At 50.5% G+C, this 15,691-nt stretch overlaps 7 protein-coding genes across 7 annotated transcripts; 3 read left to right on the top strand and 4 right to left on the bottom strand.

The window, feature by feature from the left end:
* Positions 1-110: 110 nt before the first annotated feature.
* On the bottom strand, positions 111-1,013 carry BJY04DRAFT_219089 (uncharacterized protein; the record flags this gene model as incomplete). Its single annotated transcript, XM_073716488.1, has 3 exons — positions 111-535; positions 625-837; positions 1,001-1,013. The coding sequence occupies 3 exons, from the start codon at positions 1,011-1,013 to the stop codon at positions 111-113; spliced, it is 651 nt and encodes a 216-aa protein (XP_073570433.1).
* Positions 1,014-1,119: 106 nt separating this feature from the next.
* Positions 1,120-2,602, bottom strand: lcp5 (small subunit rRNA maturation protein LCP5). Its single transcript, XM_073711593.1, has one exon. The coding sequence runs from the start codon at positions 2,584-2,586 to the stop codon at positions 1,432-1,434; it is 1,155 nt and encodes a 384-aa protein (XP_073570432.1). The 5' UTR covers positions 2,587-2,602; the 3' UTR covers positions 1,120-1,431.
* Positions 2,603-2,763: 161 nt separating this feature from the next.
* On the top strand, positions 2,764-5,349 carry BJY04DRAFT_191109 (transmembrane 9 family protein). Its single transcript, XM_073711592.1, has 4 exons — positions 2,764-4,038; positions 4,086-4,423; positions 4,473-4,908; positions 4,960-5,349. The coding sequence occupies exons 1-4, from the start codon at positions 2,943-2,945 to the stop codon at positions 5,025-5,027; spliced, it is 1,938 nt and encodes a 645-aa protein (XP_073570431.1). The 5' UTR covers positions 2,764-2,942; the 3' UTR covers positions 5,028-5,349.
* Positions 5,350-6,107: 758 nt separating this feature from the next.
* On the top strand, positions 6,108-7,254 carry BJY04DRAFT_72094 (EF-hand domain-containing protein). The gene is made up of 2 exons (XM_073720935.1): positions 6,108-6,478; positions 6,529-7,254. Exons 1-2 carry the CDS (start codon positions 6,176-6,178, stop codon positions 6,706-6,708), a joined length of 483 nt encoding a protein of 160 aa, XP_073570430.1. The 5' UTR covers positions 6,108-6,175; the 3' UTR covers positions 6,709-7,254.
* BJY04DRAFT_72095 (uncharacterized protein) lies at positions 7,255-10,078 on the top strand. Its single transcript, XM_073720936.1, has 3 exons — positions 7,255-7,487; positions 7,542-7,904; positions 8,163-10,078. Exons 2-3 carry the CDS (start codon positions 7,854-7,856, stop codon positions 9,633-9,635), a joined length of 1,524 nt encoding a protein of 507 aa, XP_073570429.1. The 5' UTR covers positions 7,255-7,487; positions 7,542-7,853; the 3' UTR covers positions 9,636-10,078.
* Positions 10,079-10,331: 253 nt separating this feature from the next.
* On the bottom strand, positions 10,332-14,198 carry BJY04DRAFT_191104 (putative kinesin family protein (KinA)). Its single transcript, XM_073711591.1, has 5 exons — positions 13,880-14,198; positions 13,782-13,813; positions 13,630-13,724; positions 11,144-13,569; positions 10,332-11,046 (listed from the first exon to the last, which is right to left on the bottom strand). Exons 1-5 carry the CDS (start codon positions 13,882-13,884, stop codon positions 10,812-10,814), a joined length of 2,793 nt encoding a protein of 930 aa, XP_073570428.1. The 5' UTR covers positions 13,885-14,198; the 3' UTR covers positions 10,332-10,811.
* Positions 14,199-14,397: 199 nt separating this feature from the next.
* On the bottom strand, positions 14,398-15,571 carry ubc2 (E2 ubiquitin-conjugating protein RAD6). The gene is made up of 4 exons (XM_073711590.1): positions 15,321-15,571; positions 15,105-15,169; positions 14,826-15,050; positions 14,398-14,760 (listed from the first exon to the last, which is right to left on the bottom strand). The coding sequence occupies exons 1-4, from the start codon at positions 15,360-15,362 to the stop codon at positions 14,637-14,639; spliced, it is 456 nt and encodes a 151-aa protein (XP_073570427.1). The 5' UTR covers positions 15,363-15,571; the 3' UTR covers positions 14,398-14,636.
* Positions 15,572-15,691: the final 120 nt, after the last annotated feature.

Genomic DNA, 15,691 nt, shown 5'->3' with positions numbered 1-15,691 from the left:
ATGTAACGAACGCTGTATGAAATAATCTATATAGACTTAGAACAAATCCATCCAAACTCCATCTCATTACACACTGTTGCTCTTCTACCCCATAATTGTCCCTTCCACTCTCAGGAAATCTTCAAATCAGGCACATGATCGTTTAAAGCTCCCACCGCACTCTCCCTCGCCAACCTCGCAACCCTAGGCTGATATTCAAACCATCCCTTCTCATTCGCCCACATAACCGGCCAGAGGGCATAAACGCCGAAAATCGAGAACAAACTCGCAAAGGCATGCCACATGAGCACAAGGAAGTGTCCGCCATACGGAACAACAAACTTAATAAACTCGGAGGGCTGGTAAAAGTCTTCTTGTTTCTGGATGTAGTAGAGGGGTTTGCCGTCCTTGGTGGTGTTGTTACGGCCATCGCCGGAGTCCGTGGCGAGGTCAATGACGGTGGTGAGGTTGACAGGCGAGACGTGGAACGGGATCAGCCAAATAGAGAAGATCTGGAATATTGAGACGTAGAGCCTCAGGTTATCTTTATCGTATGCTATGTGCAAATGCCTCATTAGCACCCGCTAGCAACAGGAATAGGTCGCGTAGAATCTGTATCTATATCTGTAGGGTGGGAAGACAAACCGACACTCTTCACCTCGAGCTCAATCCTCGGCGACATGATTTTATACCACTGGTATATCTTCTTGACTGCCCAGCGCGACCCATTGTAGCTCCATATCCGGCAGAAAGGGTGGATGAACTCTGCGGTGGGCGTGAAGTAGCGGTCGATTGTCTTTTCTTGGAGGCTGGGAGGCGATTGTGTGAGGAGGTGAATTACAGTGGAAATTTCGGCGGCTTTATTGTGAGATAGTTAGCATAGATTCGGCAGGCGTGAGGTTTGGGAAGCTTGGGGATACGGATTTGGTTTGGGAATAGTTAGGTATACTCCGCATGGAGTTGTAGCCTAAGAGGACTAGGGCTGATGGTTGTGGGAGTCCGCGAAGATGAGCACGCTTACCTGGGTCTTCCATTTTGCAAACTGTATGAGATTTGTTTGAACGTTCTAAGCGAAGGCGATGCTCGAGAGGTGATGGAGCTGCGATGGATTAAATGGAGAGTCTCGGAGATGATGTCATGGTGGTTGGTTAGGTTGATACTGGAAGAATCCCACGTGAAAATCACCCATGGAGCTGGGAGGAGCAAAACCTTAGGTTCCAATTGACTTCCTTTGCCAGGGGTAACTTCAAAAGTAAAATCCAATACTCACCCATACTAATGAGCAAAAGATTACAGGAGTGGTCCTAAATTCGAGGGTTTGTGTGAATGAGTGTACTGATCTGCGATGTCGTTGCAGCGCTCAGGCCATGATGCTCTATAAATTGGATAACAAGGAGCAACTTGAAGTTCTTGAACGCCATTTTCCATACCATATAAACCCGTGAACCAAAGCTACCGCTTCCAGGACTCGACCTTCTTGCGCCGCTTCTCGAAGATCTGACCGACTCCAACACCGTCGCCACGTTGCCCATCCTCTGACTGTTTGCGCTTGCGACTCCTCTCGAGCGCGTTTCCGCTTCCCTTGGCCCTCTTCGTAAGTCTCGAAATACGATCCGCACCCTCCGTAAGACCCTTCCATTCTTCACCTCCGAAAGTACCTTCGGCCCGACGTGAGGCCGCCTTCTTAGCCCGCTCCTTCTTGCTCTCCCCTGCCAGACGGATGAAGTTGGTTTCTTCGTAGCGAGTCCGCTCTGCCTCAGTTTCTCTCTCTTTCCTGCTCTTCGTGTGTCTCCCTCCTGACACGATTGTGCTACCAATACTCGGCTCAGCCATCGGTGCTGAGGACATCTCCGCGCTGACAAACTCGTCGATAACATTGGACCTGCGGTCGACCCTCTCCTTGCGCTCCTTGCGCTCGGTCGTAGGCATTGCTGTAGGCATAATCTTCGGTGGCCGGTAGATGCCGTCACTAGATTTGGAGGCACCCTTGTCCACTCTGGCCGCAGGCTCCACCCTCTTCGAAAATGCAGAGACGTTGGGTCGGTAAGCCATTTCGTCAATATCCTCATCATCCTCGCTTTCGCCCTCTTCGCTACTATCTTTATCCGACGCAGAGTCCTCTCCGCTGCCACTTTCATCTTCATGCCTAGGTTTCGACCTAGAAGCCTGTGCGCCCTTCTCAGCCCTTTCTGCTTCTTCTGCCGCCTTGATTACTTTATCCACCTGGTACTTCAACCGACCTTCTAGCGGCCGGACACCACGATCGAGGTATGTGCGCAATTCAATGAGTTTGCTGGTGACTTGCGATCGGATCTGTTGGTTCGACTTGGAATCTTCCTTGTCCTCTGAGACATCGTTCGATGGCAACTCCCTCAATTGGAGGAGCATCAGAAAAACGAGATTTTGAAGGTAAGAGAGGAGCAAATCGCATTTCGTGTCAAGTAGCGAGATGCCATCTTGTGGTGGGAGGATGGAGACTTCGGTTGGTGAATCGCGCTTGGTGCTTGGTAATGAAGTTCCTGTAGAAGATAGAGATGTAGTAAGAGTCTCGAGTAGATCGGAGATACCCTGCAGCTCAGGCTGCGATTGCGAGGCTGCTAACGCCATTGTTGTGGATATACTGAGATTGCAGTTTTCCTCGAGACTCTGCGGCAGACAACCAGAAAAAAAATCAGTATCTTATCTGCACGTGACGCTGTTCAGATCACGTGGCGCAGAGCTGACAATGGAGCTGTCCTGTTGCCGATGTGTCCGCTAGGCTTCCCAATTATAACAACAGCTTGTTCTCAACATTGTCCCTGTGCGACTTTCCTTTCTCCGCAGCTAGCTGTCCTACTTTCCTTTTTGTATTCCCATGAGCTTCGTCTGTTAGTGACGTGGCAGCTGTAGACTGTATGTTGACCAAGAAGCTACCAATTCCGACTCGTACTAACTAATCATTTTTACTATTTAGAGACGCCGCAATGCGACTCAACAGGCGAACATCGCCCCTAATCTCCTTACTTCTTACAGCACCTACTCTCTCTACGGCTTTTTACCTCCCAGGTGTAGCACCCACCTCGTATGATGAGGGTCAATCCGTACCTCTTTATGTGAACCACCTCACACCTGGAATAGCCCAACAAGACGAACAACTACACTCCGTATTCTCCTACGACTACTACCACCCAGCGTTCCGGTTCTGCGTTCCAGAAGGTGGTCCAAAAGATGTTCGCGAGTCGCTTGGTAGCATTCTGTTTGGAGACAGGATTCAGACGTCTCCTTTCGAGCTGAGCATGCGCAAGAATGAAAGCTGTAAAGCTGCTTGTCAAGAGGTGGTCTTCGATTCTCGCAGCGCCAAGTTTACAAATCGGAGGATAGCACAAGGGTACAATATCAATTGGCTGGTGGATGGGTTGCCGGCTGCACAATGGAATCCTGGGGCCCAGTCTCAGGCCTACACTCCCGGATTTAGCCTCGGCGTGCTGGATGAGAGCGAGCAGTCTATCCTGCACAACCACTTTGACATCTTGGTCGATTATCATCCGGTGACAGTTGGAAACAAGGAGAAATATCGCGTGATTGGTGTTCTGGTCCAGCCAACTTCCCGAAGCGGATCCCGTGTCGCCGAAGATGGAACAGCATCCTGTGAGGAACAAGGGCCGATCTACTTGGACGAGGACGGTGATACCCAGGTGCACTGGACGTATAGTGTGAGCTGGCGGGAGTCGTCTACCCCCTGGGCGACTCGATGGGACAAGTACTTGAAGGTTCAGTACCCGAAGATCCACTGGTTCTCACTCGTCAACGCGGCCGTCTTTGTCGTTTTTCTGGTCGGAATGGTCAGCATGATCCTTATTCGCGCGCTCAAGAAGGATATTGCTCGTTACAACCGTCTGGACTCGTTCAACCTGGATGATTTGGACGGGACTTCCGCTGCTGTTGAGGATGGAATCCAGGAGGATTCGGGTTGGAAGCTAGTCCATGGCGACGTCTTCCGTTGCCCGAAGTCTCCTTTGCTTCTTAGTGTCTTAGTCGGAAACGGAGCGCAGCTCTTTATGATGACCGGCGCTACCGTTGGTATGCTTCCAGTCTTCTCTTCTCTCTATACCTGCTAACTCTGTTAGTCTTTGCGATGCTCGGTCTTCTCTCCCCTGCGAACCGCGGCTTCCTAGCCACTGCGATCCTGCTTATCTACACTGTTTTCGGTTTCATTGGTGGTTACGTTTCAGCTCGGATCTATAAATCTTTCGGTGGTGAATCCTGGAAGCGCAACATTATCATGACACCTCTTTTGGTCCCCGCCTTCATCTTCAGTATCTTCTTCTTACTCAATCTGTTCGTCTGGGCGAAGCAGTCAAGCGGCGCGGTACCGTTTGGTACGATGCTTGCCCTTGTCCTGATCTGGTTCGTGATCAGTGTGCCGCTCAGCTTTGCCGGTAGCTGGATTGGTTTCAAGCAGCAGGTATGTTGTCTGATTATACAGTTGTTTTCCACTTGCTGATTGTCTATAGATTATCGAAGGACCTACAAAGACCAACCAGATTCCTCGTCAAATCCCACCCATGTCTGGGAGTCTTAAGACCGTGCCATCACTCTTTTTGACCGGCATACTTCCGTTCGGTGCCATATTTGTGGAGCTATACTTCATCATGACTTCACTTTGGACCAACAAGATATACTACATGTTCGGTTTCCTATTCCTGTGCTATGGCCTCATGATCGTCACAACCGCTGCTACTACAGTGTTGTTGGTATACTTCCTGCTTTGCGCCGAGAACTACAGGTGGCACTGGAGGGCATTCGGCGGCGCAGGAATGACCGGTGTATACGTCTTCCTCAACGCGCTTCTCTTCTGGGCAACCAGGGTAAGCTTCGGTGGTCTCACTGGGGCTGTGCTATATGTTGGCTACTCTGCGTTGATTGGGTTTGTTGTCTTCATCCTTACCGGTATGTTGTTTCCTATATTCTAAGTTCATATTTGCTGACTGTTTGGATCAGGCTCCATTGGTTTCATTGCCAGCTGGTATTTTGTGCAACGCATTTATGGCTCCATCAAGGTCGACTAAGTACTCCACACTGCCGCCCGGGCGACCGCTGTCGGCTGCGCGGAAGGACTAGAGAAGCCATTGTTGTTAAAAATCCATGTCGGGGTTATTTGAGCGCTTGCTTGCATAGTATATCTGTTTCAATTGCGCTTCTTTAGGTAACTGTTTTTGTATCTGCCATGCTATGTATATAAGTTGGGGAGAACGGCGTTTGAGTTTGGGCGCGGAGTCCCGATAGCGGACTTGTACGATATGGGAAGACTTCCTCGGAGAGCGGTTTCTAGAGCGTACTTTCTTTTTACAGCCCTGTAAGGCAGTCCCTAATCTAAAACTAAGCCGTCGATCAGGCCCCCGTCGATTCTGCAGAAACTGCTGATTTTGGCGTTGAGACATGCCGCGTCTGAAGAGCGCCAAGCCTCCCGGAGATCTGGACCTGGCAACGCAACGCGGCAAGCTTCGGTCTGCTCCGTCACTATCAACTGCAATCCCTCTTTACAAACCTGGCCCTATACTACTTCTATCCTTTAACAGAGTCATTGCATTGAGCCTAGCCTGTTTCTTTTGGCTTCAAATCCCGCCTAGCCTCTCGTTTGCCACTGTCTTTGAGTCTTTGCCCCTCCTACAGCCACGCGGCTGGTGCACGATCTTATCAATCCGGATTCCCTTACCCCGCGGAAGCCGCATCTCTGTCCCCCAAACCACCCACTTGTCGCATGACAGACTGTGAGCCTCAGTGAGTCCGGACCTTGTCTTGACACCGGCTTTGCATCATATCTGGACCCAGGGCCTTGAGAAATTGATTGATCATGGGCAAGTCGTAAGTTTTGATTACCTCGGATCGCTCCGCTTGTCTTTCCTCAGTCCCCTCCCAGGCAACAAGCTTTCTTGCAATGTGTGGGGAAACCTTTGGCATGCACTGCCACAGGGATAGCTAAGCCTTTTCTGTTCTTTAATTTATCTTGTTTTGATTTATCTTAACTAATGAATTCCCTTTCTCGATCAGACAGTCCAAGCTATCCCCAACCCAGCTCGAGGAGCTTCAAAGGGCGACGCATTTCGATAAGAAGGAGCTGCAGCAATGGTATAAGGGTATGTGATGGCCCGGAGACTTGTAACCGGTTTAAGGGGACCGCTTTCTTCAGGATAACTCGGTTGCTGACCGACACGTCATGTCAGGGTTCTTGAAGGACTGCCCGTCCGGGCAATTGACGAAGGAGGAGTTCCAGGACATCTACCGAAAGTTCTTTCCCTTCGGCGATCCATCATCGTTCGCGAACTATGTATTTCGAGTTTTCGATTCCGATAACAGTGGGATGATCGACTTCAAAGAGTTCATTTGCGCGCTATCGGTTACATCGCGTGGGAAGATGGAGGACAAGCTGGACTGGGCCTTCCAACTTTACGACATTGACGGCGACGGGAAGATTACCTATGACGAGATGCTGTCCATTGTCGAAGCAATCTATAAGATGGTATGCCATCCAGACCATCTCAATATAATGCTTACTAACGGTGAGTGCAGGTTGGCTCAATGGTTAAACTACCGGAAGACGAGGATACGCCCGAAAAGCGGGTGCGCAAGATCTTTCGCATGATGGACAAGGATGAGAACGGCAGCCTTGATATGGAAGAGTTTAAAGAGGGGAGTAAGCGTGATGAGACGATTGTCAGTGCGTTGTCGCTGTATGATGGGCTGGTATGATTTCCTTTATCAGTTCTGTTCATTTGCTTGAGGCTGGCGATCTCTTCTCTTTATCGGCGAATCGGCGCTTACATATTGATCTTCTTTTCTTCATATCATCCTTTTCCCTCAACGTCTCTCTTGTTTTTCTCTAGGATTCCCATTTCTCCGGCCAGTCACCGGCCAGATTCTGATTGGCAGCCATGGCCGGTGACGATATCTCAGATGTAGTCTACGCCTCTGCGGCACTTTTCACGCGAAGAAAAAAGGGAATGGAGAGCTTCGGCGATTTTGCCCGCAGTTTATAACTCCTCCTACTACTTTTTAAGTTCAGAGAGATGAAATATACATGGAGATCAAGGGGATAGATGGGTCATACTGTTGCATGCATTTGATGCCTCGTCAGGCGATCGTGCAACAGAAAACCTGCAAGCCTGCAGCAGAGGGGTCAATTTTGCTGCTTTCTTTTTCCCCTTGAGCTCAGTTTCTTGTTCTTTTCCTCGTCACCTTTCCGTGTCTTTCCAGCTGGGCTTTTTTCTTTTTTGTTGGCACCGTTGGATCCTCCAATGGCGTAGATCTCTGAGGTCTGGACTGCAGATCATTGACCGAAGGCCAAGTCGAATTGGGAAAGAGCTCTAAGTGATAGTTAATGAAAGGAGATCGGTTCTGCAGCTAAACGCGAGAATGTAGGTACAGAGTACTGGACGGCAGCCGTGGACAACCGCAACCGCTCGCATGGCCACCATGGATCGTACCTCGTAGAAAGACCCATGGGCGCACCAACCACTAATAGTCTGAAGGTATCAATCGACGATCAAACTCAAATCATCCGTGACTTCTGATTATTTGATCAGGGTTAATTCAACCGGAAGGCGTCCCGATCGCGGTGGTTCTTCTGCAGCTCTCCGGGAGAGGTCTCGCTGCAGTGTGTCTCCACCGCTTGCTGCTGCTCGAGTCCTCACATCCACAACCTCACCCAACAGACCCAATACAGACCAAGTCCACCCTCGCCTCTTCCCCTCCTCATCTTATCTTACCCTTCTCTGGCTCCTTCTCTTCTTCTTCTCCGGAAATACACCTCCAGCTTTTCTCTACGGAGTGCGCCTCGATGTTGTTGCGCTCTTTTGCCCCTAATCTGGCGCTACTTACACCAGTTCGTGGCCAGCATGGGCAGAGTGTCGCGCAGCTGTCGGGCTTGCGTTGACGCTCACCTTCAGGTCAGTGCTCCTCTCATTATCTATTCTACATGTCTCGTCGCTTGAGACTGGTCGTTGTGCAACCAAATCGCATATTGAGTGGTCGATTTCTGGAAGCTGGAGCTTCCCCGCCTCCTCTTCCATTGATTATCCGACCGATGTGACCTTGGTTCTGCAGCTTCTTTTGTCCTTGAATGGCGCCCTCCATGACATCCTGCTGTCTTCACGCACAGCGGTGGGGTGATTTTTTTATTGAATTGTTTCTAACACATACTTCAGTGCAACGGCAGGAATCCCTGTTCGCGATGTCAGCTAATGAGCATCACTTGTACAATCATAAGCACAAACACAAACAACCGCCGGGTTTTCAAATTCCGTGATGAAGCCCCTGCTTTACGTCAACGCTATCAGTCAACACCATCACCCACCCCATCACAGTCCCCGTCCTCTTCCGAGTCCCCCGAACAGACTACACAATATCGAAAATCTGGCGAGGTCGATCTCCCGTCGCGGCCGTCCCCGAGGACATCCCCCCGACCCGCCATATACAAAACAATACAACTGGACGAAAGCCTGAACCCGTCGTTAAGCGCCACAGCCATCAAAGGCCAGCAGACCCAGGTGTTCACAAACTATGTGCTCGCTTCATTTCCTTGCTTCTTCCGGTGTACCGAGGACCGTGTCCCTGTCAACTGGGTGGAGTATGTGGATCAAAGGCGGGGGTCTATGGATTCGTGCTTCGACTGGGCCGTACGCGCGTGTACTGCGGCTTACTTGGGCTATCTACACGATGACCAAAGATATATACTCGCCTCACAGAGCTTGTACCATCGTGCGCTGCGCGGACTCGGTCAGCTCCTAGCAACCGAAGCCACCGCCAAATCCGATGAGGCGCTAGCCTCCGCGATTGCATTAGCTATTTTCGAGAAACACAACTGCAGCAGCCCAGACGCATGGTTGCGACATGCAGCCGGTATTCGAACTTTAATGAAGCTGCGCGGGGCAAACGCCCATCTTGAGGGGTTCGGCCAAGCGATGTACATTGTCTATCGGAACTTCCTCATCACCGCAGCCATGGTAGAAGGAGAAGCTTGTTTCTTAGAAGAACCAGATTGGCGGACACTCAACGAGCAAATTGCCGCCCACAACGCGAAATTGCCTTCGTCCTCACTATATACCGATGTCGTGGAGAGGGGGTTCCTCGAAGTAATTAAGGTTCCTGGCTATTTAAAACGAACGCGTGACTTGCAGACACAATCCTTGAAGAAAAGGTCGGAAACTCAACCTGCTCTACTCCAAGACGTACACGCCACCCGAGCTGCACTCCGAGGCATCTATACGGAATTTGGCGTCTCAGTGTCGATGCTACGGTCCGGGCAGGATAAGAATGATAATTTTGTCGGACCGGCTCATTTCTTCTTCGACGGCTACTCTTCACTCTTCGCGCGCGGAGTGCGTCAAGCACTCCTCATCCTCAACTACATCATCGTAACCATGGACCCTAAACAACGAACAACGCTCGACTCTGAAAATTTCTCGCTTCTTAACGACATGACCCATGGTAAACAAACTTTACATCCGAATTTCAAGGTCAAACTGCCCTTGACGCCTCCTAAAGCGGGGGGCATACCAAATATTGTCGTGCAGTCGTTGATCACCTCCGATATGAAAAAGCCGCCCACGACCGACTGGATGGACCGCATCATCACTACGATGGGGCTCGAAGCGGTCCATGTCAGTTTAGTCGGCTGAAGTCGGCTCGCTGGCAGTGTATGTATAATGCGTTTATGGATGCTAAGATAGGAGTCGGGGTTGGGTCTAGGGCGTTTTGTCATGACTTTTCTGGAATCCTTTCGTTATTCAAATCCCGGCAGGTCTCGGTCTCGTTCGACTTATCCTATCTAAGTTTTTCGCAGCCTATTTTCCCTTCTTGTATCTATCTTTGCTCTTCGTCTTTTTTCTTTTCTCTCTGATTTGATACCCACGAACGGAGTGATGACGGTGTTGTCGATATTATCGGCTGGTTGAATCCTGGTGAATTGGTTTCGGCATTGGGTTGATTTGCAAGTTGCGGGGTGAACTGTAAGGGATGGCCATGCCCTTAGATGGCCAATTCGGCCACCGTATACTACACTGGATATATATCTTTACTACTTGATGTACAAACACACAAATCTAACTGAATGACGCTTTATCAAACCGTGTATCTTGGAATTGGAGACCATTTGAGCTTATTCTGATCCATTCATTCGAAATGATATGGCCCAATATATGGATATATATAATCAGACATATCCTGATATAGACCAACCATGAAGCTGAAACGTGCTTCGATCATTATATATTAGGCGGCCAACTTAGAAATGCTTTCCTTATTTAACCAACTTACAAGTACAAGGCTCTTGTACCTCGAATCGTAATTCCAAGCCGCCCTAGAAAAGCTAACAATGGAAAGTTTCACCTGCAACACCACACCTGTCCGTCCCAAACCCATGGACGACCCCATTTACCTGGGTAGATTCCTATGATCTCGAGTCAACTCGAATCAAGTGCACCCCAGCCACCGCATATATCATTAACATTCTGAATTCGTGAACCGAGCATGAATTGAAACATAAGCAAGAAAACTCTCTAGTATGGTATGGCATGGTATGATACGTAGATAAAATATCTGCATGAAAAAGACCTCTCAGCGCCTTCCCTTCTCCGCTAACTATCGCTTAGTATCCTCTCTCGTCTAACTCAAGGCAACGAACGCAATGTACGGAGTCACGCAACCCCAAATCCTCAAGGCCTAGCCTAGTAGTAATGTGATCCTTACTCAAGCCCAAGCCCAAGGCCAATAAGCAGAACCAGACAAAGAGCCTGAACGGGAGAGCCAGAGCCAGTCACGGCAAAAACAAGCAGCAAAAGAAGAAAAATTGTGGATCATCGTCTATCAAAAAACCAACTTGTGCGCTTGTTTGACTCCTGGCCCTGAATACTTGCGACGGGGGTGGTAGAGGAGGCGGCGGGTTGGTCGCCGCCGCCACGGAGGGGCTTTGCGATTCTAGAGCCGACGAAGGAAAACCCGCCGTTTGTGTCCATTGTGGGAAGGCCTTTTGTGGAGCCTTGTTTGGCGGCTTCGAGGCGCTCTTTGACAGCTGTGAGTTGGGCTTCGAAGCTGGGGGGTTGTTAGTACGGCTGGTTCTCTCTTTGTTTGTAGGATGTGGGGGTATATTTTAGGGGGAGAGAAAATTGAGGGGGGAAGGGAGGCATACCGATGGTTCGCTTGGGTGAGTTTCTCCTGGCTCTCCTGGAGCAGGGCTTCCAAGCTTGCGATGCGCTCGTTGCGTGCGATAAGTTTGCGCTCGGCGATGGCGACTTCCTTCTTGAGGCTGCTGTTTTGCTCAACTAGTTGTCGCTGGACGTGGGTGAGTTGCTCGAGGTTGCGCTCTAGGAACGCCATCTTCTTCTGCTGGGCGCGGTTGTTCGACGAGCGGAGCACGTTGTTATACTGCTCGCGGGCATCGTCTAGCGAGATTTCAAGCTCCACCACCCGCTCGCAGCGGTTCTGTAAGTCGCGCATGAGCGACTTTTTCATAGCGTCGAATTCGGCAATCTGCTGCTGCAGGCTCTTGCTTGCAGCGCCGTTTGTCGAGCCCTGTGATTGCGAATCTGCAAGGGACTGCCGTAGCTTTGTGAGCTCCTCGTCCTTGCGTGTTACTTCCTGCTGCAGTTCAGAAGCTGCTGCTAGCTCGGCTTCCTTCTTGGTAATGTACACCTTCTCTAGTCTTTCCTTGATCTCTGCCAAATCTCCCTCTCCGAGGTTGCGGGCGAGAAGACCCTCGTAGTCCTGCTCAAGAGTAGCCAGCTTCTGCTCGAGCTCTACCCTGCAGCCGTCCTGCAGCACGTTCAGTTCGCTTCGGTCGTTCACTGTGAGTTCTGCCTGTCGAATGAACCCTTGCGTCTCTAACAGGCTAGCACGGAGTTCTAGAATGTCGTCTGGAGCGACAAGCTCGCCAACTTCGCTCACTTTGTGGAGCTCATCGACACGGTGGATAAGATCCTGGAGTTTGCGTTCGTTGTCCGAAAACACTTCACCACCGAGATCGAATCCTGCCATCATCTTAGCCATCTTCTCCGCCTTCTTCTTTTCCTTCTCGTCCAGCGCTGCGCTGGTCTCCTTGGCTTTCATCCTGACATCTAGGAGTTGTTGCTTCACTTCGTCTAGCTCTGTTGTCAACTCGGTGTTTGCTTCCCGGAGACTATCCATCGTGATGGCTGCTTCCTTGCTCTCGTACGACACCTTCTCAAGCTGCATTCGGAGTTCGTTGACTTCAGTATTCAGCTTATCGTTGTCCTTGCCAGACCGCGCTGAATTCTCCTTGAGATTCCTTAATTCCTCCCTTGCTTCACGTAAACCCCGCTCGACATTGGCGATGTGAGATTCCTTCTCGGCAATTTGATCTTGAAGTTCGTTCTCCCGCCTGAGAAACTCTTCCCTCTCGTCCTTCTCCAGAACGAGACTAGGTGTGCTCGAGCGGTCACCTAGGCGGGAATCCGGCCGCGGCGTTTCAGACCGAGAGATGTCTTGCAGACGAGAAGGAGTACTTGGGCGGGGAGCACGAGTCTCAGCCTTTGCGGCGCCCACAGACTCATTTCCTCGAGCAGGTGTCCATCGCTCTTTCGGAACCGCCTCACCACTTCGCCAAGAAGTCACCTCGTTTTCTAGCGCCGAGATATAAGTTTCGAAGTTGGTAACTTGACTCTGGGCTCTGCGGAGTAGTTGCTTAAGTTCCACAGGACTCAGCTCTGCATTGACCTTCGCCTTGTTCTTGATTGCCTTTGCTCGTACACCGAACCGCAGAGTAGAGACTGTTTCGGCATCGTTGTAACTGCTGGGCGAGCAGTTGATTAGTAGCGTTGTCCGCGAGTTACCTCCCAAACTTTCTTGCAAGATTCGGGTAAGTTTGGAGTCACGGTATGGGATATGAGTCGATTTTCCGTCCGTGAGCGCGTTGATGACCATACCAAGAGCACTTAAACTCTTGTTGATCTTCTTCGCTTCCTCTAGAGTTTGACCACTCGCACCGGTTTTGCCAACCTTCTCACTACCAGCCAGATCGACCAAGAACAACTGACCACTCTTTGCTGATCCGGTCTCAAGGTTCTTTTGTGTGATGGTGATGACGAAGATTGAATGTGATCGGGACGATTCCTGGTTCATGTTTGTCGCGGCAACCGCTCTTGAGTTTCCACCGCGCCGTAACACTTCGTAGACTTCTTGCACGCTCGAGACGTAGACCTCAAGGAGGCCTTTCACATAAACACCCCTCGATTTCTCCTCGTGAACCGGTAGGTTGTCGTTCTGCGGGACGAGAAGATCGCGAATACGCTCCATATAGATTTCCATGTAACTCACTCGCACGGTATACTCAATGTTGCTCGGACTCGTAAGGATGCTGGCGAAGATCTGCTCGACGATACGCGGAATTATACCCTTACCCACTTCGTCATCGATATCTGAACCCATCATAGTATAAGACTTTCCTGCACCGGTTTGACCATACGCAAAGACCGTTCCGTTGTATCCATTCAATATATCATCCACGGTAGGCGCAATCGAGAAGTTGAAGATGTCTTGCTGCTTGGAGTCCATAGGGAACACACGGTCGAACGTGAACGACCCGGAGGCTTCTCGGGACTGTTATTATTTTAGCATCTCCCGGTATAGCTGGGATAGCATTCCACAAGAAGAACCCACATTTATAGAACATGTTTGCTCGTTCTCGAAGTCAACAATAGGTTGTCCGCCGGAGCCCAGCTCGACCTTGTTTTGAGGTCGAAACCTCGCAACCACTGTATGCTGTTAGACCACAGGCTGTTATTTTCGAGAGAGAACATGGGAAGGCGCACCCTTAATGGTGTTGGAGGGGTTGGAGCTCGACCTGTCATTTTCCCGGCCGGTTAGTTATACATAGGATGAGAGCGGTGCGGTGAAGCGGAAAACTCACGCCATGATTCGCGGTGACCCGGGATGGAGGAGGACAAAGGGAGGGAGTCAGGGACACGCGAGGCCCCGATGGCAGGGGAGTAGACTGGAGAGTTCGTTCAGACCAACAGGGGCGAGGGACAAGCTGCCTGGGGGATTAAGATTGGTGGGCGGCGTTGTTTGGGTCAGGGGTCCACGTGCCGGCCGAACAATACTCGGGCTGCAGAATGCGGGCGCGGAAGGAACCCTTGAAGTCGAGGGAGAAGAGATGGAAAAGAAATGACCGGGGAGGTCTTGACGGGAGTTGGGCTCAATTGGCGACGACCGTTTCAGGCGGAGAGGCCACGGGCGTGGAGGTGTTTAGGCGTCGTCAAAGAGGCGGCGGTCGCAACGTTATTTCGACACCACCGTTAGAGTCATTCTTGGCGCCCCTCACCCGCATCCCGTCGTCGACGCAATATGGAATGCCGAATAATTTGACTCCTCCAACATGCCATACATGGCAGCTGTGTTGATCTACCGGGAAGAATGCTTTAGACATGACGTATGTAGAAAGGGGGTTTAAGCTTTATACAATCAACAAACTAAATAAATGCAGCTATCCACAAAGACCGAGAACATTATTACCAGGCGCCATAACCCCGCGCTGTGCATATCATGATAGAGTGGGCAGTCCTCTCTTGCCCAAGAGCAGCATGGCAGGCCTGCCGCTGAGGATTATAGATCCACGCATTGCTTCGTCAAATAGTCATAATAATCCGGAGACTTCGCCTAACAGCCTATTCCTCCCAGCTCTTCTCAACGGTCTCGCGTACGCGTTTGACATACTCCCTGCGATTGTCTTTATACAGATTCGACGCTTCCACGTTTGCCGGTGACGATGTGTTCGGGTCATTGAGAAGACTATGAAGAGGCAAAGTATTATATCAGCACACGATATCAGACACCGACGGTTAGAGAAATGTCACCTCTGAATACTGGTTAAGATCGCAGCTACATCGTACGTTGGACTCCAGCGGTTCTGCAATATGTCGAGACAAAGCTCTCCTGTGCCGTAGACATTCGGGTGAAACATTTGGCTGATAAACTTGACTCCAGGCGGCTTGTTGGGGTATTGCTCTTCAAAGTGCATCACAAGACGGAATGTTCCATCTTCGAACGGGGTATCAGCGGGACCGATAATGACGGCATTCCTGGAAGCGATCTAATTAGAAACTGGCCGGCAGTTGAAGGCCTCTAGGGCTTACCATGTCATCACGTTGTCGGCGACAGGTGATGCGGAAACTCCTGCTGGGGGATCGGTTTGCATGCGCTGGGAGCCAAAGTAGATTAGCCGGTAGAACTCGGAAATGGAGGCCGTCTTAAGTAAAACAAAAAACAGACAGGAAAACAAAAACAGAAGATAGAAAAAGTCGCCCCAGTCATTTACCGTGCCTATGCTAGTGAAGATACAAAGTACATACCTTGAAATCACGCATCAGACGACGGCGAGCGGATGTCGACATAGTGGCGGGTTGTCAGGAATGCGGGCAGTGTCCGAGGATGAGAAAGTATAACAGTGAAAGTGACCGAGCTTGCAGTTCCAGCGGCAAGCAATCGGCTTAATATGATGGAAGATTGATGGAAAATCCGACAACGACACGGTCGGACGATACAAGAAGGAAGGTGATAAGAGGAGCACACGAGGACCGGGATGACAGCACGAGAGAGGAGTCGAGGACCGCTTTTTGGGCCGATATCGAATGCCTCTTTTTGGGGTTCTTCGGATCAACGGCCCTGATGGAGAAACTTACCGAAGAGACCTTATCACGTGAGACATATGTCCACTAACCCA

The sequence above is a fragment of the Aspergillus karnatakaensis genome, assembly GCF_047715665.1.
Source record: "Aspergillus karnatakaensis strain CBS 102800 unplaced genomic scaffold BJY04scaffold_29, whole genome shotgun sequence".
NCBI classification, from domain to species: Eukaryota; Fungi; Ascomycota; class Eurotiomycetes; order Eurotiales; family Aspergillaceae; genus Aspergillus; species Aspergillus karnatakaensis.
The sequence above is the reverse complement of the archived record's forward strand: the minus strand, read 5'-3'. Positions and strand labels throughout refer to the sequence as shown.

Excerpts from the sequence above, each read along its gene's own strand:
- lcp5 (XM_073711593.1), bottom strand. The coding sequence starts at position 2,586 with ATGGCGTTAGCAGCCTCGCAATCGCAGCCTGAGCTGCAGGGTATCTCC.
- BJY04DRAFT_191109 (XM_073711592.1), top strand. The coding sequence starts at position 2,943 with ATGCGACTCAACAGGCGAACATCGCCCCTAATCTCCTTACTTCTTACA. Across the intron at positions 4,039-4,085 it reads GATGACCGGCGCTACCGTTG|TCTTTGCGATGCTCGGTCTT; the intron begins GTATGCTTCCAG and ends TAACTCTGTTAG. Across the intron at positions 4,424-4,472 it reads GGATTGGTTTCAAGCAGCAG|ATTATCGAAGGACCTACAAA; the intron begins GTATGTTGTCTG and ends GATTGTCTATAG.
- BJY04DRAFT_72094 (XM_073720935.1), top strand. The coding sequence starts at position 6,176 with ATGTCAGGGTTCTTGAAGGACTGCCCGTCCGGGCAATTGACGAAGGAG. Across the intron at positions 6,479-6,528 it reads TCGAAGCAATCTATAAGATG|GTTGGCTCAATGGTTAAACT; the intron begins GTATGCCATCCA and ends CGGTGAGTGCAG.
- BJY04DRAFT_72095 (XM_073720936.1), top strand. The coding sequence starts at position 7,854 with ATGGGCAGAGTGTCGCGCAGCTGTCGGGCTTGCGTTGACGCTCACCTT. Across the intron at positions 7,905-8,162 it reads GCGTTGACGCTCACCTTCAG|TGCAACGGCAGGAATCCCTG; the intron begins GTCAGTGCTCCT and ends CACATACTTCAG.
- BJY04DRAFT_191104 (XM_073711591.1), bottom strand. Across the intron at positions 13,725-13,781 it reads CCCCTCCAACACCATTAAGG|TGGTTGCGAGGTTTCGACCT; the intron begins GTGCGCCTTCCC and ends AACAGCATACAG. Across the intron at positions 11,047-11,143 it reads CTCACCCAAGCGAACCATCG|CTTCGAAGCCCAACTCACAG; the intron begins GTATGCCTCCCT and ends ACAACCCCCCAG.
- ubc2 (XM_073711590.1), bottom strand. The coding sequence starts at position 15,362 with ATGTCGACATCCGCTCGCCGTCGTCTGATGCGTGATTTCAAG. Across the intron at positions 15,051-15,104 it reads GCCGACAACGTGATGACATG|GAATGCCGTCATTATCGGTC; the intron begins GTAAGCCCTAGA and ends GATCGCTTCCAG. Across the intron at positions 14,761-14,825 it reads ATCTTAACCAGTATTCAGAG|TCTTCTCAATGACCCGAACA; the intron begins GTGACATTTCTC and ends GCCTCTTCATAG.